General features: G+C 39.7%; 1 protein-coding gene and 1 long non-coding RNA gene across 3 annotated transcripts in view; one reads left to right on the forward strand and one right to left on the reverse strand.

Annotated features, from left to right (window-relative positions):
* Window positions 1–16,722, forward strand: part of LOC149524161 (uncharacterized) — a 44,318-nt gene extending 27,596 nt beyond the window's left edge. The window contains exons 8-12 of the mRNA XM_089779304.1: window positions 5,518–5,675; window positions 7,478–7,520; window positions 12,011–12,197; window positions 15,781–15,916; window positions 16,623–16,722. Coding sequence (XP_089635430.1) covers window positions 5,518–5,675; window positions 7,478–7,520; window positions 12,011–12,197; window positions 15,781–15,916; window positions 16,623–16,722 — 624 coding nt within the window. The remainder of the gene's footprint in view (window positions 1–5,517; window positions 5,676–7,477; window positions 7,521–12,010; window positions 12,198–15,780; window positions 15,917–16,622) is intronic.
* LOC102459455 (uncharacterized) overlaps window positions 1–23,701 on the reverse strand; it is a 77,515-nt gene that overhangs the window by 40,983 nt on the left and 12,831 nt on the right. Inside the window, exon 2 of one of the 2 annotated variants that reach the window (XR_016349897.1) lies at window positions 554–600. The exons of the other annotated variant lie outside the window; for it this stretch is intronic. This is a non-coding gene — a long non-coding RNA (uncharacterized LOC102459455). The remainder of the gene's footprint in view (window positions 1–553; window positions 601–23,701) is intronic. 2 annotated transcript variants of the gene reach the window in all.

Consider the following 23,701-nt stretch of genomic DNA (forward strand, 5'->3'; position numbering starts at 1 on the left):
GTGCTTCTAGGAAAGCCTAAGGCATAGAGTAACTGAGTGACAACTTGAGTATTAGGGAAAGAGAGGAAAGAGGAGGAATTCACAACAGAATGGCCTTCCAGCCAATAAAGATTATTAGAGCCCAGTCTAATATACATATATAGCATCCCCTCTCCTGAACAACCGATGTTGTGTCATGTCTGTCTCTATTACAAAGCCTATGTCAATCCATCTCAATAACAATCTTTATCCTCTCTTCCCTACATAAGGTATATTTAATGCATTCAACTCGGTGGTATCTAGATACCATATAGTAATAAAGTACCAGTTCCAAATGAGAGGACCCTAACTAGGTCTTTCCCTAACTAGGTCTTTTTGCTTTGTTTCTTGGATGGTTGCTGCAAGCCATTTTGCAGCTGTCTTTAACACAGAGAAGTGCCTATGTTAGTAGATGTGCTCTTCCAACATTTTTCTAGTTTGGGGTACCTTGAAAGCATCCAATTTTTTTTCTTTTTGGTCCACACAATGCTCAACATCAGCAGCATTTACACATAGGCAGACACATGCCTCTTACCTTCTTCTGCTTTGTTCATATCCGAATTTGACATATCACTTCACTCCCTAGGTGGTCAGAACAGGGGAAATAACAATCAGGAATAATAAAGCCAAAGTGAAAACACTTCCTAAATGAACATAGCTAAATGAATTTTCAGGTAGCCTTAATGTAGGTAGTTCTCTGTTTTCCAAAGTGCCAATTCAGTCTCCACCTCATATTTTGGAACAGTGCACTACAGAGATGACAGTTTTATGCATTTGTAAAAATATGAAAATCAGACTATATAGTACATTCTCTCAGTTGATTGCAAACACTCTCAAAGCTGTTCTTAATACAGCTTTAGAATGAGAGATTCCTTTAAATTATCCTAATTTCTTTTGGTATATTCAGAGTCCAATTATTTTAACAAGAAAGAAATCTTCTGCCTACAGTGTGTGGACCTTTCACAGCATTTCAGTCTGACAAACATACAGTTCTTTGTTCTCGTATTCAGGCCTGGGTATTCATTGCTAAGCCTAAGCTCTTTATATAAAAGGCTTAGCTATAAATAGATTTAGGTCTGAGCCATTACTTGTAGAGATACCACTTATATTTGTTCTTCATTCTTGCTCAAAGCTTTATTATCACAGACAGCGAGCTACCACATTATTTGCAGACAGCATACAATCTGATTTCTTCTGTGTACCTTTCATGCCTCCCACTGCTACAGGACATGTTTATCAATTTATGTTTAAAAAGCCACTGGCTCCTGGGTCTCAGCCATTTCCTCTGAATTCCTCTTATTGATAAATAAAACAAAAAATACTGTTCACTGATGTGATGCAGAAGTTGCATTTGGCAGACCAGCAGGTTGCATGCTCTTACCCAGATATCTAGTCACACACTGAGATAACATAACTTGCCCTGATTCAGGTTCTCTCAAACTCTGTCCATTGATTGTTTCCCCTATGTGGCTTAATCCTGTAAGATGCTGATTACTTCTTATGAGATAAGGCATCCTGCAGTGGACCCTAGCAGGAAACCTAAATAATCAAAGGTGTTTCTCATTAAGTAACTTTTGCTGATGCTACACAGAGATCTGATGAAAAATAGCAGCAATAGCACCTAAACTGGGCTTGAAGATTAATTGTATTTGTGTTCATATGACAGCAACTGACACTGCTTTTCTGTGCCTATGGATGAGAACACCTGTGGTTCATAGGTTGTTTACAAGGGGGATTGAAAACTGGAATCACTTTTTTAACTTCTTTCATTTTTTTCTGGCCTGTCTCAGGTATTTTTCCCTCTCAGTCAGAGGTATTCCTCTTTTTAGATGTCCATTGTTTTAAAAACTAAGTATTTTTACATTTCACAAATAATGTAATGTGCCATATGTACAGCTTTGGAGACCAAAATCCTCTATTTACTAAGAAAAAAAATTAGCTCCCATGCTCTCCCACCAAGTGTTTCCTCTCCCTGCCCCTTACATGAGAGATTAAGGCTGTGTCTAGACTGGCCAGTTTTTCCAGAAAATCAGCCGCTTTTCCGGAAAAACTTGCCAGCTGCCTACACTAGCCACTTGAATTTCCGCAAAAGCACTGACGATCTCATTTAAGATTGTCAGTGTTCTTGTGGAAATACTATGCTGCTCCTGTTCGGGCAAAAGTCCTTTTGCGCAAAACTTTTGCACAAAAGGGCCAGTGTAAACAGCTGAGATTTGTTTTCCGCAAAAAAGCCCCGATCTCGAAAATGGCGATTGGGGCTTTTTTGTGGAAAAGCGCGTCTAGATTGGCACAGACGCTTTTCCGCAAAAAGTGCTTTTGCGGAAAAGTGTCCGCGCCAATCTAGACGCTCTGTTCCGAAAATGCTTTTAACGGAAAGCTTTTCTGTTAAAAGCATTTCCGAAAAATCATGCCAGTCTAGACGTAGCCTAAAAGAGAGGAGGCTACAGCCAAGAAATCATTGATATGTAAAACTGAACTTTAGGCAGCAAAGGCAAAGAAGAAGGGGCTGATTTTAGAGATGTTACACAGGGAGCAGCAACAGGAGTCAGTGACACTGGAAGTTGGAGAAAAATAGAAAGAAGTCAAAGCTGACACTAAGGTTGAGAACTTGAGTGACAGTGAGGATCGTAGACATGTCAGCTATAATGGGAAAGAGGGGAAGGATGAATGTTTACGAGGAAAATAAGAGTTCCGTTTTTGGGAGTACACTGAAGGGATGACAGGCAAAAATACTTTCCAATTGCCGCTAGGCCACATCTGATCCAATGACCTCAAGATTTCCCATTGCTGACATTTCCTATTGCCAGTCTTCTGAGCCATCCAATCTCTCTTTTTTCTTTCTTCTAATGCTGTTTAATATTTTTGAATACATTTCAGATTCCCTTTCATATTTTATTTTCTAGGATTTGATTTCTTTCTCTGCAAAGTTATTTTTACACCATGTCCTCAGGATTTGCCTTTTCTTTCCTAGTTTATTTTTAATCTTTTATTTTTTTGTCGATTTTGAGTTTGCTTACTGCAGATAGAATGAAATGTGCTCATATAGCTCTCCAGTCCTCTCCTTTTCTTAGGCAAAGCAGCTTAACTAGAATAGTAAATTTGACTCTATTCAGACAAAATTCTTTGATCAGAGCAAATCATTTGGAAAATGTTCACCATGTCATTTACTCTCTGGATGTGTTTACACTTAATAAAATAGGGCTGGTTCATGAACATATAGCTATGCAGTCTATATTACCGACCAGTTAATTCAGTGAAGTATTGGATACATACGCTCATCTTTTTAACTGGTTTGAACAGAAATCTCAGGCACGTGCAAGTTTTCTCCTGCCCAAACTCTGGGAAGATCTTTGTGGCTGTTATGCAATAAGAACAATGGGGCCCCTTACATCAATAAAATCTGTGCCATTAACAATGAAACACAAACAGTATAACCTCTTTCACCTCCACCCACCACCAACAGTTACATTTATGTGTTACAGTGGCATTATGAATCAGTGGGGTCAATTCCAGGCCCAGGCATGGTCTGTGTCTAACACCAAGATTTTGTTTCCTGTTTTTTTTCTAACTGTAAGCCATTGGTGCCTTTAGTGGCAAAAAACATTTCCCACAAAAAAGGCATTATCATTTTACAGTTACTATTGAAGTAAACCATCACAGTGAACCTCATTGTTAGGGAGGATTACACTAACCAAAAATAGAACTAGGCAATAACAAATGAAGGACATTTGATGTTACTTTAAAATGTACACTCCTTATCTAACCCACCCACTTTTATGGGCACATAAGTCTGAAAAAGAATGTGAACATTGTTTGGGAACCAGCCATACAGGGTCCATTAAAGGGGGGACATACTTTCCTGAGAGCCAAAGAGAATTCTGCACAGGCTCCCTATCACAGCGTACAAAAGGAGTTGGAGGAGGAATGATGTGGAGCTGACACTGTAAGGGTCCTGTCACTGGGGCCTATCCCCAACTTGCACAGCAGTTGACAGGCCATTTGCCTATGGGCTGGAACAGGGAACACAAAACAGGAGCTGAAATTAGAATTCTGTCACTCTGACTCCCCGTGGAACTCCTTGTGCAAAGACTGCTTATTCATGGGGAAGATTTTGAGCCTCAACATATCATTCAGTTATGCCTGATATTTCAGTGTGGGTGTTTTGTGATTGAAAGTACTGTTTATAAAGTAGGTCACACAGTACTGACTGTTGGGTATGCCTTTCAGATATTGTATTGGTTTTGACTTTGGATGCTATGAAAGAGGGAAAAAAGCACAAGGATTTGGGAAATGTGCTTATGAGTGTGCTTTTAGATTCTACTTTTCAAAATTAGGTGGCCATTTTACTTCTACAGAAAAAAACACACAAAGAAGAAAATGAGTAATTGTAAGGGTTATAATATGCACAAATACTCATTTTATACACATAGCTGGATATTCTGGAAGCCCAGATTTGTTTGTGTGTATATTTTTAAGATGAAACATAAGCACTTTCCATGGTGTTTGAAAAGCTGTCCCTTATTGATAAAGACAATGCAATTTCATAATCATGCATTTTTTAGTTTACAAAATCCCATTACTTGAGTATTATGAAAATAGCGCTAATGCTGCCCCTGTTTCCCAAAAGTAACTCTCAGCTTCTATTTTGCCACTGGTAAGTGTGATGCAATTGCCAGTGCTCCAGCAGGAACAGCTAAAAAGCAAAGAGGTTTAAACCACTCTCCAAAAAGACTTTGCAATTAGCTCTTTAGAAAGTTGTCTGAAACTAATGAGAAAAACTAATGACTTAAGAGTTTTAAATTAAGTGCCAAATTTTCAAATATGCTGTAATCCAGCTTTTTAATGTATGCCCACAATTTTGAGAGTGCAATAATCTCCTACTTTAGATCTGCTCAGTCAGGGTACGTCTACGCAACAGCGTTATTTAGGAATAACTGACATTATTCTGAAATAACATAGTGTGCATCTACACAAGCCTTTATTTCGAAATAATGTTGAGCTGGATGACTTCTTACTCCGACTCATGGTAACACTCATTATATGAGGAGTAAGAAGTCAAAGGAAAAGTAGACAGCACCAAAAGCCAAATTAACCTATTTCAATTTAAGTTACGCAATTGATGTACCTGAAGTTGCATAGCTTAATTCAGCTTTAGCCCTGCTGTGTAGACGTACCCTTAGAATTTCAAAGATGCAGGAATTTGGTAAGGAGATAAGACACATTGGCTTTCAAATGACCTTGAGTTCCTAAATCATATGTTGTGTCCCCAAAAGTCAGAAGCTGTGCAAACACATTTTGCTGAAGTAAAAATGGTTTCCAGAGCAAAACTGCAGGAGCAAATGTAGAGGCCATGTTTGAAATTTTTGTCTTGAATCAACCTACTGGGAAGGTTTTCTCGGAAAGTGACAGTTTGCATATTTCAGGAAACAGTTACATTCCCCAAGAGTGGGCTCTGAAGACATGGTCAAGTTTCCTTCACCTTTATCTCATCAATTGCAGGATGAAGGAAAGTGCAAACCTCTAGATATAACAAAGTTAGAAGGTGCAGTAATTGGTGTTGACAGCAGCCTGGGTAAACCATTTGTGTTCAAGTGCATGCCTCAAACCGGAAACAAGATTTTCTACTTTTGTGCAACTTCCAACCAAGAGATGAAGAGGTAAACAATCTATTTATAGAATTGGTTTCTCTAGAGCTTGGAGGAATGTTTTGTGAAAAAAATCTCTCTCAGAGATTCCTGTCATTCACTTATAGGAATGAGGGTTTGATTTTGTAAGCCCTCAAAAATTATTTTTCAACTTTCTCACTTTTTAAAGGTTTTCAGAACAAATCATGTCCTCATGCCATTCAGGATTTCCCAGAGTCAAAATGTGCCTGATTTTTGTGACCTTAAGAGAAAATCACCTCCCCCCACACACATATACACACACAAAACACACACACTCTTAGGCTCTGCCACATAAAAGGAATGTGTCTGCTTTTCTGAAAAAAAAATTCAGATAAGCAGACACATTTTTTCAGCATACCTGTAAACATCATTCTATGAGAAAGACGGGATGCTCCAAAAGATGGTTTTTTTCTGACATTTGGTCCCATGTAGATGGGCCAAATATCGGAAAAGCCTCTTTTGGAAGAAAAGCAGAAAAAGATACACAAATTGCAGTTTGCCTTATTCCCATAGCCTCATTCCAGTTCATAAATGGAACTGTAAATCCTCTAATGGATTTTTACTTGTATATACCTCATTTCACACCCAACTATAATATCATTCAATGTTTGGCCAGCAGAGTACTGAAAAAGATTCCAGTCCCTTCCTTACCCTCTCCAGAGCTCACCCTGTTACATGAAACTCTCTACAAGAGTTTGTTGAGTCTCACTGTCCATAGCATTGGTTTTGTCTCTCATTTAGTAAATGTCACCTACATGACAGCTGGGAGTCTGCTTCTGAGCCTGGGTAGATAGATATGTGCTAGCTCTGCTTGAGCTCATGTACTAAACATAGCAGTGTGGTCATGGGTAGCAAAGGCAGCAGCTCAGGCTAGCCTACCTGAATATTAAACCCACTCAGTTCCCCCAGGGATGTACTTGGATGGCTGCCCATGCTTCCCCCCTTAGCCCCATTGCTGGTTTGAGTGCACTAGCTCAAGCAGAGCTAACATGTACCTGTTTACCTGGACTTTGAAGTACATTTCCAGCTGCAATGTGGACATAACCTTAAAGCTTTTAAAATCTATTTTTTTCCTTCTGCGGCCAGCCAAGGTTTTAAGCTGTTTTGAAAAAAACAGGATGTATGTAATGTATCTTTTAAGCAATACTTTCAAACAACCTGACTCGCATTAGGCCAATCTAGCATTCATTATCAGAGATGCGTTTAAATCTAAAATTATTTGATACACCCTATCTCATCAATCCATCCATCCATATGTTATTTGTACTTACACAACTTTTATTATCGTTGTATCAGAGAATCTTCCAGGTAGTTAAAACTAGAAATAACAATAATATGTGATGTGCATAGAATAGTTGTGGTGGTGTGGTCATACAAATCATTTGCACAATCTCGACAGGAAATCAATTTCCTTTGTTTTAAAATACAAAGTTGGTTGTAGTCTTTTAAGTTTTCCTCCAATTCCTAAGAAGCCTAGTAACAAAGAAACAGAAAGTACTGTTAATTTGCCTACATATAATTTGTATTAAAAAGAATCCATTGACTGTAATATTGCTGTACTTATAATAAGCCTAGTCTGTTTCTGGCAAATGATGTCTGCTGCTGTTGAGAAGTAACCAGTCCATCTTGTAAATAATGTTCTAATTGATTTGTGTGTGTGTGTCAATAGATAGATAGCTTTTCAAGCCTTAGGATGTCTTTGAAAGATTTCCGTATCAGAAAACTAAGACTCTGTGAAGGATATCTATCCATTTTATCAAACCAAGCTCTTCTCTTTTTTTGGCATTTTGTAGGTGGCTGGAGGCTATGGATAAAGCTGTGCATCCTGTCCATCAGGTAATGCTTTATTATTCAGCAGGCAAGCTGATCTAATGAACTGAGCACAAGATTAGGGGACAGGAACTCCAGAGTGCTACTCCTGTTTCTGATGCAGTGGGAGCCGCAGGCAACTCACTCTCACTGAGTTTTAGTTTCCCCATCTGTGAAATAATGTCAGTTTCATGTCTCTAACTCACAGAGTTGTTGTATACAATCATATGCCATTTACACAAAACATTTAAAATATACAGCACCAGACACATGATAAGGACCAAGATCTGGGAGCTGCAAAGACATCTTGAATCCACCTTTGCCAACTCCTACCCTCCACTACACAGTCTTAAGCTTGTAAAAAAAATTTTTTTTTCTTCATAGTATCCCTTTAAATAAGGGTAGTTTTTTAGCTTGTTTGTTCTCTGGGCTTGAGCCTTAGCACAGACCATTCTAACTGAGGGTCAGGAAAAATATCTAAATGCCATTAAAGGGACACTGTAAAGAAAATAAATAAAAATTGTAAAACAATGCTCTTGTTAAAAATTACATCCTAGATTAACAAAATAGGGAAAAAATAAAAATCTAATTTTCTTTTCACTATTCATGCTGTTTATTTTTCTCAGTTTAGATTAGTTAGTCTTTAAGTTATAGTCCATTTCTCCATAAGGGTAATTTCTTTAGTGTGCTGCATGGATGGCTTTGCAAACAGTCAAGGGAAATGACTGGGTCTAGTTCTTTCTTTTAAAATTATTTCCATTAGAATAGAATCAGTAATAAAAACATTTCTATTGGTTTCAGGTTTCTTAGGTGTTTATTACAAAACCTATATTTGGGGACAAATAAATTTGACCTGAGCGTATGAATGCAAATTAATCCACATGGCCTGAAAACAGTCTAAGTAACTTAAACAAATACAAATCATGATCATTATGCACCCAAAGCTAAAGAAATAAAAAATAAACATTGATGAAAAAAGTCAAAAAGTACTTTAAAGCAAAAAAAATTCTTTAGTTTGATAGGAAAGAATCATAGTAATAAAAAGCATACTTAAGCTATCAATGTCCACCTTGCCTCTTACAACAGAAAGATCTTACTTTGATTCAGATACTAACACCATAATTAGCCATTTATTGGACTTGTTTGCCAAGTTACTAGGTGCTTACTTTACTGGTTTCACTTTTTAGGGAGGTTTTATATTGATTTCATCACACAGTGTGTTTCATTAGTATTGTTTTCAGTTAATTGTGTTCTCCCATTTTTTAAATGGTCTTTGCATTCATTTAGTTAGCAGAAAAGGGTTTTTTTTTCCTTTGCATTTTCTGAAATACTACCTAAGGTGCTATAACTGAAATTTTAGAACCACCAGCAGAAACATCATATTACAGGGTTGTAATACTTCATCTCAAATGCAGCAGCTCAACACACTAATACACCAACACTATGTCCTCCTAATGAACCTAGATAGAGATATCTGTTTCCACTAATGCACAATGTATTACGACATTTATCTATTGCACTCTGCTGCAGTAAGTCCCAACAGGTTTCTACTTCACAATAAAGAATGTGATTAGCTATATATCTTCAACTCTTTTCTCTCTCTCTCTCTGGCTTGTCAAGGGATGAGGAAGAAATAACAATTGAGTGAAAAAGAAAACCCCTCCAGGAATAGAGCATGATGCTACTGATATTGCAGACACTCTCCCCAAGGACATGAGATGACAATGACATAGGTTGATGCAACATTAAAAATTGCAGCTAAACAAAGCGTGTTAGACTTAGATGTAGACGTTTGGAACCAGATGTCCTTTTGAACTGTAAAAAGGAGGGAGGCAAATTACATTGTTCTTGTTTAAACTTATTCCAGGAAAAACAAGTAGTCCTGTGGCACCTTATAGACTAACAAAAATATATAGGATCATGAGCTTTTGTGGGTAAAGCTCACTTCATCAGATGAATTGGAGTGGAAATAACTGAATCCAAGATAAATATAATAGCTAAAGAAGTACCTGTCTATTGTAGGACCTAGACTCATAGACTCATAGACCTTAAGGTCAGAAGGGACTATTATGATCATCTAGTCTGACCCCCTGCACAGTGCAGGCCACAGAATCTCACCCACCCCTCCTAGAATAATCCTCTCACCTATCCTCTCAGATATTGAAGCCTTCAAATACTTTGAAGACCCCAAGATACAGAGAATCCTCCAGCTGTGATCTGTACCCCATGCTACAGAGGAAGGCGAAAAACATCCAGGGCCTCTGCCAATCTACCCTGGAGGAAAATTCCTTCCCGACCCCAAATATGGCGATCAGCTAAACCCTGAGCATGTGGGCAAGACTCATCAGCCAGACACCCAGAAAGTTCTCTATAGTAACTCCTATCATCCCTCCATTGACCTATTTCCCACTGATAATGAATGGTCAATTAGTTACCAAGATCATGTTCTCTCATCAAACCATCCCCTTCATAAACCCATCTAATTTAATCCTGAAACCAGATAGATCTTTTGCCCCCACTACTTCTCTTGGAAGGCCGTTCCAGAACCTCACTCCTCTAATGGTTAGAAACCTTCGTCTAATCTCAAGTCTAAACTTCCTGATAGCCAGCTTATATCCATTTGTTCTTGTGTCCACATTGGTATTAAACTTAAATAATTCCTCTCCCTCCCTGGTATTTATCCCTCTAATATATTTAAAAAGTGCAATCATGTCTCCCCTCAGCCTTCTTTTGGTTAAAGTAAACAAGCCAAGCTCCTTGAGTCTCCTTTCATAAGACAGGTTTTCCATTCCTCGGATCATCCTAGTGGCCCTTCTTTGTACCTGTTCCAGTTTGAATTCATCCTTCTTAAATATGGGAGACCAGAACTGCACACAGTATTCCAAATGGGATCTCACTAATGCCTTGTATAATGGCACTAAGACCTCCTTATTCCTACTGGAAATACCTCGCCTAATACATCCCAAGATCATATTAGCCTTTTTCACGGCCATGTCACAATGGCGGCTCATAGTCATTCTATAATCAACCAGGACTCCGAGGTCCTTCTCCTCCTCCGTTACTTCCAACTGATGTGTCCCCAGCTTATAACTAAAATTCTTGTTATTAATCCCTAAATGCATAACCTTACACTTCTCACTATTAAATTTCATCCTATTGCTATCACTCCAATTTACAAGATCATCCAGATCTTCCTGTATGATATCCCGATCCTTTTCTGAATTGGAAATACCTCCCAACTTTGTGTCATCCGCAAATTTTATTAGGACACTTCCACTTTTGGTGCCAAGATCAGCAATAAAAAGATTAAATAAAATTGGCCCCAAAACTGATCCCTGAGGAACTCCGCTATTAACCTTCCTCCAACCTGACAGTTCACCTTTCACCCCTTTAACCAGTTGCTTATCCACCTCTCAAATTTCATATTAATCCCCATCTTTTCCAATTTAACCAATAATTGAAAGGCTGATCACAGACATCTACCACATAATCACACATTATCCAAGTTTCATTGCCATATTTGTTCAGGGGTTTGTCTGTGATAAGGATGTTAAGGACTATCCGATAAGCAAATGTTTATTGGATAGTCAGTCAACTAGTTGATCCCTCCTCTATCAGATAGAGGCAGCAAGGGGGAGAGGGGAAGAAGAGGTACTTCAAAGCAGCAGCACTGCACAGCTGATCCCCGGCTCAGCTGTGTGGCGCTGCCCCCTTTGAAACACTGAGATGTTGTTTCAAAGTGGCAGTGCCACGTGGAGCCTGGGGAAATTTCTGGGCTCCGTGTGGCATTTCAAATTGGCAGTGCAACATGGTGCCTGGGGTCAGTGGGGGACTCTGAGTCCCCAGCTGACCCTGGGCTCCATGAGGGCACTTCTGCTTTGAAATGCACCAGAGCTTCCACTGGGGACTCTTGTAGATTTCAAAGCTGGCATGCCTGGGTGCAGCCCAGAGTCAGCGGGACTTCTTGCTGGCCCCGGGCTGCACGCGGAGTTCCACATTCCTCCTCTGAAATGTACAAGAGCCCGAGAGCTCTTGTATATTTCAAAGGAGGAATGTGGAAGTGCCTATCGACTATTCGAGTAGTTGATGGAAAGTCCATCGACTACTCGACTAGTAAATTAACTGATATTTAACATCCTTAGTCTGTGCAACTTTGGTTGATGTTTCAAAGGGTGATCTTTAATTCTATTTGGCATCAGTAAGAAATGGAGTCATGAATAAAGAGAAATGAAGTCAGGCGACTCCTAAAATAGCTAACATGATAATCCTCTTAGTACAGTTTTGGTCCATTCTTGTTAATTCCAGCAAAATTTGAATTGTAATATGCACAGAAAATACAGAGAGTTCCTTTAGTAATGAAAAGACAAAGAATAGTTGCTATAAAATAGATGCTTATAAACTGTTTTTTCCAGGACCCTTGACATTCCAAATCACTGTAACAATAAAGAGATTTGGGGCTAATGTCTTCACACAATAAAAGTATGCTCCTCATGAAATATTGTGTTTCAACACTACAGAATCATGTCTGGGTAGATGTCACCCTGCACAACACCAGCCTTCCACCCCTCGCTATCAAAAACCCAGAGTGTCTGGGTCTCCTTCATCAGTTGGATAAATCCAGGGATGTGTGGATTCAGCACTATTGCATTCTAAAGGATGGCTGTTTATATTTTTATGCTGGCATTCGCTCCACGCATGCCGTAGGTAAGTGATACCCTTTTAAAGTGATTACATGTGGATGTTTCCGTGTTTTCATGTAACATGTCAACTGTTTTAAGGAAAGTATTTGAATAGTATAAGAGTGAAATAGTGCCCTTACTGGCAGAAAGCATATTGGGGTTGGTAGATAAAGAGAGTGAAATAGTACTAGCTTAATGTTAGCGACTAGAACCAATCTTCAAAAGCAGGTAAAAAAACCACTGAAGTTCCGTAATTTCATCCCATTGGTGGCACACTGTGCTGCAAGCTGCCCTGATACTGTCAGATAAATATTCCCAATAACTGTGCAAATATATTAATATTGAATAAATATGCATAAGTTATTGCTTGGAGCAGATTTCCCTGTGATTATGGCATTTCCTCATTATAGAGGCAGGGAAACTTCTCTAACCACTGGAGAAACTTCCACTGAGCCAACAAAGCTAGAGCCAGCTAAGCTTAGAGTACTGGCAGGGCCAGCCCCAACTCATGGTATTCACCTGATACTCTCTGTACATTGGGAAGACAGTGACTCTCCTTGGCAGCTTCTTTGAAGACAGCAAGGGCACGTCTAGACTACTTTTTTTTTTGAAAGGAGATATGCAAATTAGCACCAAATTTTCATATCTCCTTTTGAAAAAAAAACCAGTCTAGACATGCCCCAAGAGAGAGGTCATCAGGGATACCCCACAGAAAAATCCCAAGGTACAAGGGGAAGCCAGGTCTCAAGAACTAGCATTGAATCTTGGGACCAGGACAGTACTGGGGAGAAAAGGTGTTTCAAGAAGATGGAGGAGCAAGCAGGAAGGGAGGTAGCAGTCACCTAGAGAGAGGGATGAGACTCAGGGCCAGCAAATTCACCCCTCTCTTTCTGAAGATTTGGATTTAGGAGACACCAAAGAGGCTTGCTCTCAGATCAAAGGATGAACAACTTCAGTAGCGCTTCAGGTATACTGCAGAAGACCAGGCTGTCCTCCAACATATGTAGTGGCTCTAATTGGATTTCTTTCACCAGTAGGAAGGGGACTGAGAGAAAAGTAATCAGTCAGGCAGGAATGTACAAGGTAGGAAAAATCTAAAGTATACAGGAAAATCCCACAGAGTGAACAGGTTTGCTAATGCATGCAGCTAATGACAGTATATATGCCAGCGTGTTGGGGACGTGGCCTCATCCTCTAGCAAGCTTCCCTTAAGGCCGCAATAAATCAGCTGGTGTGTTAGCTGCTCTGTGCTCCAACATGGTTTTTAGACTGAGTTTAGAATCTTTCCTTGCTGCTGTACAAGGTAGAGGAAAGGGGTTTCTATGACAGAGGGCAGAGTTTTACCCTAATATGCAAAAATAAACTGAAACCACTTACAGGTCCATTTAGCTGTTGTACAGGACACTATTTTACTGTTCGTTACATGATCAATTAAGAGTTTTATATTATAATTTAATAAAAATCTTTAGTATGTATATAGCTCTCTTCAGCTTCAAAGGGCTGTATGATAATGAAATAAGTAGTGCTTACGATATCCTTCTGAGGTTGAAAATTGAGACAGAAACTTGTCCAAAGCCATAGAGTTAGAATTAGTTAACAGTAATTGGGGAGGCTAATTCTGCGCTCTAACTGCTCAGTTGCATGCCCTTCTGGTTCTTAAATACACGATTTTTAAAATAAACTGAACCAGCTTTCTTTGATGTTGTAATGGATCTTCTCTTGCTACCATAACTTCTTTTCTGGACTGTTCCAATCTTATTCCAGATAGTACCTTATCAATAGTTTCCACTGACAATGGTGGCTCTTTGTTACCTAATATTATGTCAATAGGACTAGTAATTTGGAAGATAAAACTTTGAATGAACTTCTTCTTAAGTAGAGTTATGTAAATAACGTATGGTTCAGTACAGTCAACTGAACAGTTTAGGTTGACCTGAAACAAACTTTTCAAATTTTTCAGCAATCTCATTTCAACAAACCATTTCAATTTTGAGGATTTTAATTTTATTTAAAAAAGATAAAGTCAAATTGAAATTGTTAGTTTAAAAAATGTCAATTTTTTCCCTTTTGGTGAGGAATTTTTGGGTTTGGTATTTCAGTTACAAAAAACAATTTTAATGAATTCAGCATAATCTGCAAAATATTTCAGCCAACTCAAGTCTGCATTTTTCATTTAAAAAAAGTCTGTATTTGTAAATGTAAATGTTCAATTTACATGTAAATGTAAACTGAACAGCTATTATTTCTTTGGGAAGTATAGTCTGACACTGAAACATAGATTAATAGGTCATGAAACAGATATCTGCTATTCAGAGTCGCTGACTTGGCTGCTTTTAATGATCCTGCCATGTCTAATGGTAACACTTAAAGAAAGGGAACAACTAGAACCAGTAAGAAATGCAAATTTCAAAATTCCAAATTTCTTCTTAATTTAAGGGAACAACAAAAATCAAAAGCTACCAAATATATATTTTGTCACCTTCATATTTAATGACAAGCCAAAGTCTTTCTAAGAAATACTTCATCTGGGCCAGCCAGCATGAACAACTGCAAATGAAAAGCAATTAAATTACTGGCAGTGTGTTGGAATTACACTCATTAACAGATCAGTAGTAAACACACAGAGAGAAACTATATGGAGTTCACTCCTTACTTACAGATCATCTTACAGCTCACCAAATAATTATCTGAAAGCAGATGATGGCCCCAAAGTGCTTTACAAAATGAGTCACTTTTGTAAAAGTGACTTCTAAATTCCCACAACTAAAATAAAACACCCATATTTTGAGGTTTGCACCAAAACAATTAGCTCAAAAAGGTGGCTGCATGATTTTTCTGTATGAATGTAGAACATGGGTTGAGGCTCTTCTGTTTGGACTCATACTAATTTTAAGTCTTAACTTTATATCTTTACTTCAAGTTAGAACCCTAGTGTCCAGTTTTACTTAAAGCGGCTCTGTACAAATGGCATTTTCTTACTCAAAGAAACTGCTGTCTATATATTCATATCTGTTGACCTCAGTGACGTAAGTTCCCTTCTGATGCTTTTTCACTACTTTTCATGTAGCAACCCATGTTTTTACTAAATTTCAATAAGTAACAGATCAGTTAGTTATTACATCTGTGCAATTCCAAGGAGAGCAGAGGTGTAACTGAAGACAACATTTGGACTGTAATAATACAAACATTTAGCAATTGTATAGTGTTTTTCATCCAAAGATTTGTAGAACCTTCATTGATGGTGATGATGTGCAAACTTAAAAGAATTCAGTTTGACCCCCCATGTCTCAGGCTGAATTGTAGGGTTGGCAGATGAGAAAACATTCGTTTTATTGTAAACCGAATATATCTGAGCTGGAAATCAGAGAGGAGCAGTTGAGGACCTAACATTTCTCTATTCACTTTTCAGAGTAAAAATTGACATGAATAGTTTTATATTTTAATTCTCTGATGCATGATTTTTGGAAGCATCATTGGCTAGGTCTCTGAAAAGAGAATGTATAAACCTTTCCATTGTTAAGCAGAAGGAAAGGACTTAGTGCATTTACAGTTTACAGTAGAAGAGCAAGTGATTCGCGCTACTCTGTTTGCTGTTTCCCTTTCTCTAGGTGGGATTTACCTGCAAGGTTACACTGTAAGTGAACAGTCACTTGGCTCCAGGAGATCTGTAATTGAAATGAAACCTCCATCTGAAGAATTTCAGACTTTCTACCTATGTGCCGAGAATGTAAATGAAAATAAACGGTAAATTGAGATTTTTGTTTCACTTCTCTTTGCCAGACTCTCAGAACAAGTAAGAACACAGTGGTTCAAGAATGTTTGCTAACATCCTTCCATTTCGTTTTCACCTATTTGTTTTTATTTCTCTGTAATGCTAGTTGTAGTCATACTGCAGCAAAATTAGCTGGCATATATGAGTCATGAGTTCTGTTACTGTCATCACTGGAGTAACAAGGCTAAATTGTGGCAATTCAAGAAGGAACTTGTTATGTTTTCTCTCATGAACATGTAGTTACACTGAATGGAAGCACCTAAGTGCCTTTCGTGATCAGTTAGATTAAGTGAATACTCCTAGTGCTCACAGATTAATTACACACAACATTGATCATCATAATTTTTAAAAAATAGCCTATGAAGACATTTTCTATGCCTACATTCTACAGTCTTAGTAGAGAAAAAACTCCCACGGATGTCTCCAAGATTAAAAATTGTAGGATTTGATTTATAACAAGTAATCTATTAAATAATTTGGAAGTTGTGCCCAGACATGTTGCTCTTATAGCCAATTCTTCTCTTCCTACCCCTCTCCAGTCTACTTATAATTAGCATTTTTAGTGACATGACGCTACAACAGATTTATAAAAGCCAATTTCAGGAGAAGTGTCTCTTTCAACCAAGGGCACATATGGCACCCGTTCATTGGCAGTTATTGTTCTTGCCTTTCTTTCAGATGGATTACAGCTTTGCAAATCTCAATTAATAAATGGATAACCCTAAACCAGGCCATTCAAGACTTCATGAACCGACCACCAGAAGAGACAAAGATGTGAAAAATTCTAGTTTTTCTTCATACTTTTCTTAAGACATTTCAAGACCGTATCTCCTACCCAGACAAGATACTTTAGCAGTGGCATGTACCATACATCTTTTGTAAACATTAGTAAATAAAAGCTAATTTATGTTATCTACATTGTGGGTAGTCATTTCATGTTTCTGTTTGTGGCCCATGATCCCCTAACTTAAGCAGAGTCACTTTGGATTTATACCAGTGAACAGGGGATTGCTTTAATTGATAAACTACACGTCTTGCTGCATCATATAACCCAGTTACAACAATTTCCAAAGTGTTTGTAACTCTCAACAAAATATTATGGTTGTTTTTTTGAAAATTTACAACTGAATATTGATTTAATACAGCTTTGAAATTTTAGTATGTAGAAGAAAAATGCTGCTTTTAACCATCTTAATTTAAATTAGCCACAGAATATTTCTTTATCTTATCAAATATTTTTTTAACTTTACTTTTTTTTTTTAGTAGTTAACATGTAAAACAGAACTGTACAGTATTTGCTTTTCTTTTTTGGTGAATCGCATATTTCTGGTTCTAAATGAGCTATGTAGCTTACTGGTCGTTTCATAATTCTGGGTGTTCTAACTCTGAAGTTCTGTTGTACTTATAAAAAGGAAGAAAGCACTACATTTCAGGTTACATTTTACTCTGGTTTTTATCATTCAAATGTAATCCCTGTGAGGATTTATTTTTACAAGATGAACCGGTACTGGTCAGCATGTTAGGCAGTGGTCTCAACACACCAATGGTCTGACCGCTGTAAAGTTGTTGGTAGGCATAATTGAAATAAAGAAATTTAAGAAGGTGTTGAAGGATAATGAGGAGACTTAGCAGATGTTTGTGGGGAATTTCTCCTAAGTGTGAGTGGCAGTATGAGAGAAAGCAAATTTAAAAAGTTGATAGTGGTGGCTGGGGTCATGGAACATTCAACCTCTCAATACTGAATGAGAGATGAAAGATAGGGTGAGTATAGGCTGTGAAAGACCTTTAAAATGAAGACAAATGGCTTCTGTTTAGTGCAGCATAGAAGGAGGCCAGGTAGTCATAGTGAAGGATTAGGAAAATGATCACTGCAACCATATTCTGATAGATATGAGTGGCCCATATAAAGGATGTTGCAGTTACCAAGATACAAAATGATGAAAGCCTAGATGAGAGTTTCAGCTGTGTAGAGAGAGAGGAAAGGTCATATTTACAGAGATATTATGCAGAAGAATCTGCTAGATTTTATCACAGTTCAGATGCAATACTTTTTTTGTGATGGTACACACTGGTACGGCGTACCGTCACCTCTTTTGGGAGCACTCGTCGCTTTCCTCCAGCACAGCCCCTCAGCAGCTCTGGAAGCACTCATGCCAGATGAAAGCCCACGTGGGACACATGGCAATTAAAGGGACCGCAACCTCATTTCAGCCCCAGTGCTTTTTCTTCTCAACAATTTTTCCTGAAGGTTTTTTGAGGGGTTTTTTGCTCGACAATTTTGCCATCTGGCAACCCTAGTACCAGCACCTTTTTGTTTTTATTATTACAAAAAAAAGCATTGTTCAGATGTAAGGTCCTATGGAGAAGTCTCAGTCAATCACTTTCCCAGTGTATAGAGCTAGCCAATTAATTTATAAATTTTCACAAATAAGGCTTTTTTAATAATTATTCACTCAGTTCTAGTGGTTGCTTTATGTCTTATTTTAGACTGGACCCTTGCAATTTGCAGCAGTTATAAAAACAGAAGTAGAAGTGTGAATTGCTACACACATATTACAGTTACAGTCAACTGAAAGAACAGTTTCAAAGTTACTAACTCTTGAGATTTTATTGCAAGATATTTGGTCTTTTTCTCAAAGATTATGGTGTCACTTGATTACATGACCAGCTCAGCTTTAATTTTACAGGAAAAGTACATTTCTAGCCCTAATAATTGTGGATAATAAGTTTGGAAATATAAACACTCAATGTGGCAAAGCCAGAAGGCAAGTGACAAGAGCTCCAAATGTTGAGCTTTAAAATCATGAGTTCTGAATGGGTTGGACTCCTGACATATGAATGCGATAGTGCAGTTCACCCATGAGGAAAAGATGTTCAACATTCCAAATGGGATTGCCATATTGGCTTGAATGGTTTGATATAGAAATCACAATGTTTAATGAAATATTACAGGCAATCCTCTGTATGATCCATTTTCTTGTACCATCCACAGCTCATGCTAACAAATTCTTTCACAGAGCATACTTAGTATAAAAGTAAACAACCCAAATATTTTTAAAAACAAATGAACTCTGGGTTAATGGTCATGGCTCACGTCTGAGGATAATGTTGTCCTCTTTTGAAGCACAGCCATGACATTGTATTTCTGTTACAGCTCTTAGAGGAGATAATGAAGTGATCATAAATTATGCCTTTTTTGTTACTGTTTTCTACATGGAAATCAAAATAGCACTTCTAGGCACTTCCTTATTTGGGTCAGTGCAGCTGGCTTGAGACTAACAACAGTAAATATTTCCTGAGAATTAACTTTAAGATCCAAATAACAGATGTTGAGATCTAGCAAGTAGAGTAGCTGCAATGAAAAAAGACACAAAAGATAAAATTGCACTGTATTAATAAGCAAAAGCACTACAATTAAAAAAAGAACTGCAAAACAATTGATATAGGAGGGTAAATGTGATGGTGAGGGATCCACAATCCTGATCCAGCAATGCACTTGTGCCTAGTTTGGTCCCAGTTCTTCCTTCAGCCCCTACTCAGGTTGAACCCTTCTTTCTTATGTTAAGTACCACCACTGAAGCCATACAGACAACTTCTATATGCAGAAGGCCACCTTCCTGGAGCTCTGCGAGTGGCTCACCCCTGCCCTCAGGTAACAGGACACCACCGTCAATAGCTTTGCCACCATGGGCATCCCCAGTTGCAGGGTGGGGTAGAGTCAGATGGCACACACATTGCCATCCTGGCCCCCAACCACCATGCCTCATAATTTATCAACCAAAAGGGGTACTCCATGGTGCTGCCGGCCCTCGTGGGTCACAAGGGACACTTCACCAACATCAACATCAGATGGCTGGGAAAGGTGCATGCCTCCTGCATCTTCCAGAATTCCTGCCTCGTCTGAAAGATGTATGCCAGCACTTTTTCCCCCGACCGCACCATCAGAGTCATAGACGTGGACATGCTCATAGTGATCCTGGACAATGCAGCTTACCACTTGCTCTCCTGGCTCATGAAGTCCTACACAGGCAGCCTGGACTCCAGCAAAGAGGAGTTCAACACCAGGCTGGGCAGGTGTCAAAGGATCATGGTAAGGGGGAAGTTCAGAAGATCCCTCATCGTCTGGAGCTCAGCGAGCACAACATCCCTTCATAGTGGTGGTCTGTTATATGCTCCACAACCTGTGCAAAAGCAGGGGGGGGACTTTTCTGCCAAGGTGGGGGACAGACTGAAAATCTGGCCAGGGAGTTCGAGCAGCCAGATACCACTACCATCAGGAGAGCAAAGCAAGGGGCTGTGCTCATCAGAGAGGCCTTGAAGGATAGTTTCATGCAAAGCCAGTTCTGAGACTCTCCCCATGGCTCTCCACAGGGGTCTCCTGCATTCCCTGTGTGTGTCTTTCATCTCTCACCCGTCCCTTTCCCTGCCCTCTCTCCTCGTTCCGCACACCCCCCACAGAGCAAACAAAAGAGACAACTTTTTTGAAAAAAGAAGGCTTTTTATTTGGGGGATATAGAAAAGGGGCGGAAATCAGAAAAGAACCTGGCATGGGAAAAGGGGGCTTAGGGATGGGGCTGGGAGTGGTGCCTATATCCAGGTGGTCTAGAGGTTTTGGCTGCTCTAGAAGTCCTACTGCTTCATGTTCTGGACCCCAGAAGCCTCTGGGGAGCCTTGGAAGGGAAGCCATGGGATGGGTGTGGAGGTGGCTGGTGGCCCACTCCATGCACGATGCCATACGCTCCATCACCGAGGCGAGGATGGAGAACATGGCATTATACTAGCACACCAGCTTGTCCCAGATGGCTTTTCTCTGCTCCCAGTCAACCCAGCACTCCTCCCAGTCAGTGGCCTGCTCCTGGCACTCTTTCTTGAGCCCCCAAATGAGGGACTGCAGGTAGGCCATCTGCTACCTTATCAGCTACTCCCAGGTGCATTTCCACCTGTGGATCCTGCTGAGTCAAGTAGATGGCATGGGATGTAAGGGGACATGCCAAGCTCACAGCTGTCCGAGCTGTGAAGAAAAGTTACAAGGGCAGTCATCACAGGAGACACTATGTATGATGCCTAGCCCTAATCATCTCTGAACTGACACCAAAGGTCTCATTTCAAACAATGGTCATATGCTTCAAGGAAGGTCATATGTTGCCTAGATAGCAGGCACTTCTAGCAGATGCACAGAAATCCCTGGGGAGCATTGCAGTGCCCATGGGTCACAGACAAGCAAGCATGGGAAGGTGCTGGCCAGGCCAGGAACCTGTGGGTGGAGAGGGAGGATGGGGCAGCTCAGCTTCCTTCTGTATCTGGCAATGGTGGCATCCCACAGAGAACTTCTATCTCTGCCTGCTGGAGGAGGGGTGACTTGAGGAGGTGTGTGTGAGCAGCAGACGCTGCTTACCAGAGGAAACGCTAATGGGTTCCTGTTACCCAGGGAACGAGATAACGTTAATTTAGAATAGAATTAGACTCGCTCTGACTAGCTGTTAATGATCCCTGAATCAAAAGCAAGGTTCACCTGGTAATCTGTATCACTATCACCGGTGGACTACTGATCCAATAATCAGGCACATGAGGTTTAGGGCCAAACCATGTATTTTAGAATATAAACAGCAAAAACAGGAGCAATGTACACAACCCACCCTATCCCAAGATATAAAGAAGATAGAAAAGATCCCAATACAAAAAGGTAATACGTTACAAAATCTCAGGGGATTGGCGCCCGCGACCATCTACTTCTTAGCTAATTTTAAGCCTCGAAGGAGGACCAGCTGGAAGATCCCTTGACACAGTATCCTTGCCTTCTGGCCTAGGGCCTCCCCAGGAACACAGGGTTCCTGTATGAGAGCATCACGGAGTTGAGTGCTCCAGATTGGCACTCCATGTGCATAGGCTGTTGTGTAACCCCAGGCCGACTAGGCTAAGAGAGGCACATGCAACCCCTTGCAGCCCCATTGCCTGACCCTGCTTGTAGATAGGGAAAGGTAGAGAACTCAACTGAAGTGCCCTCCTTGAGTTCCTCAGAAGCCTGGGAGATGTCCTGGGAAGGGGGCGAACTAGGTCCAAAGTCAGGAGCAGCTCCTGGCTGGTGGGCACGGGCACCTGCCTTGGCTGCTGCCGCCTCCTCCTCCTCCTCCCCACCCTCCTGCAGGCTGATGCCAGATATATCCTGGCCGGACTCAATAATGACAGTGGGGGAGGAGACCAGTTCCCCCTCCCAAGTCACGTGTGAAAGTTAATAGTTCTAGGAGAATTGATATAAAGGTCACAAGACAAAGCTTCAATAAGAATACTTCCATAAGTATGTGCTCTACGTGTGATAAGGGTCATAGAATTCAGCCTTTTCTCTTACAACTTTACAAGACTTTGATCCCTAATAGGTGCCTTATAAATTATATATACCCATCTCCCCACTTTTCCTTTACACTTCACATCATCTCTGAAGCTTACTAGTGGTACGTTACTGTGTGATTTATTTTGACACACATTCTACTGCAACTATATCAGAACTCAAAATATAGTCTCACTCAGTTAAGTCAATAGAGTTACATTGGTATAAATGAAAGAAAAGTCTGGCACACTGTTTTTTATGGTTGACATTTTCACTTCCATGCTGTAAATCAAGTCTAGATTCTTAGGTGGTGTAAATAAGTATAGCTTCAAGATCTGGCTCTTTATTTTTTGTGGTTCTTATGCTTCCCAATGGAAGCAAAATCAATAACAAATTAAAGGAAAATGTATTGCCATTTCATTTTTCCCCAAATAATTGTAAATATAGATGGCCTATGAAAAATATATCTGCTTTTAAAAGTTTCAGAGCAGCTCTCAGCAGCAGCCATATTCTACAGGACACCAAGGAAGGGGATTGAAAATATGGCCTGTCATGTTTCTCTGAGCCAGAGCCAGTTCAAACCCAGCACTAATGCCTGCATAGATCCCAGCAGCCTGGGAGTTGTTCTAATTTATGTCAAGTGGCTAACAGAAGCATTGTCTGAGTGGCAATTTGGCAGCCAAGAATTGCCATCATGCAATGCACATGCCTTCCCTTTCCCAACACTGCTGGGGACAACGGCTTTGGGTAAAGAGTGAGTTCTCTGTTTACTAAAGGTTGGGCTTCTATAATCCAGACTTTCATCATCCAGTAATATTTGCGGTACGGCATTCCAGTGAGTGTTCCTGGGCTGGGGCATTCACAGGGAAAAAACAGTCCCTATTCACAGCATTTCCTCCTCAGCCCTCCCAGAGGGCCAGCACTGATCTACCCTGGTCTGCCAAATTCCTTGGTCGAGGGTGCAGACCATGGAAGTGCAACCTGTAGTCACCCTATGCCAGCAGAGGTCATGCTCTGCTTTTCAGCATCATACTTAGCTGTCATCAATGAGGTTGATTTTAAAGTATTCACAGCACTCTTACTGGATATACAATATTTTAACTGAGCAGTTTCTCCTAGGAGTTTCTCTCAGTCCCCTTGCAGATGTCCAAAAGGAATTTTTCTGAATAATGTTCTCTCAACTTACATAAGTTTCTCACTCTGACTATCACCTTCCTCTGGAACGGTAATTACATGTGTAATCTCATACTAATTGGACAACTCTTATTATAAATAGCAGTACATAATTCAGTGTCCATATATCTGAGTCAGCCTAATTTATAGTTCCTTTTGTCACTAAAATATATTGATGGTGTTTCTCATGGTGGTGTGTTTATTACATTTTTCTCTTGAGGTTTTTTCCTAGATACCTGAAGGGGAGGTCAAGGATTTT

This window comes from Pelodiscus sinensis, chromosome 6, assembly GCF_052426305.1.
Source record: "Pelodiscus sinensis isolate ZL-2025 chromosome 6, ASM5242630v1, whole genome shotgun sequence".
NCBI lineage: Eukaryota > Metazoa > Chordata > Testudines > Trionychidae > Pelodiscus > Pelodiscus sinensis.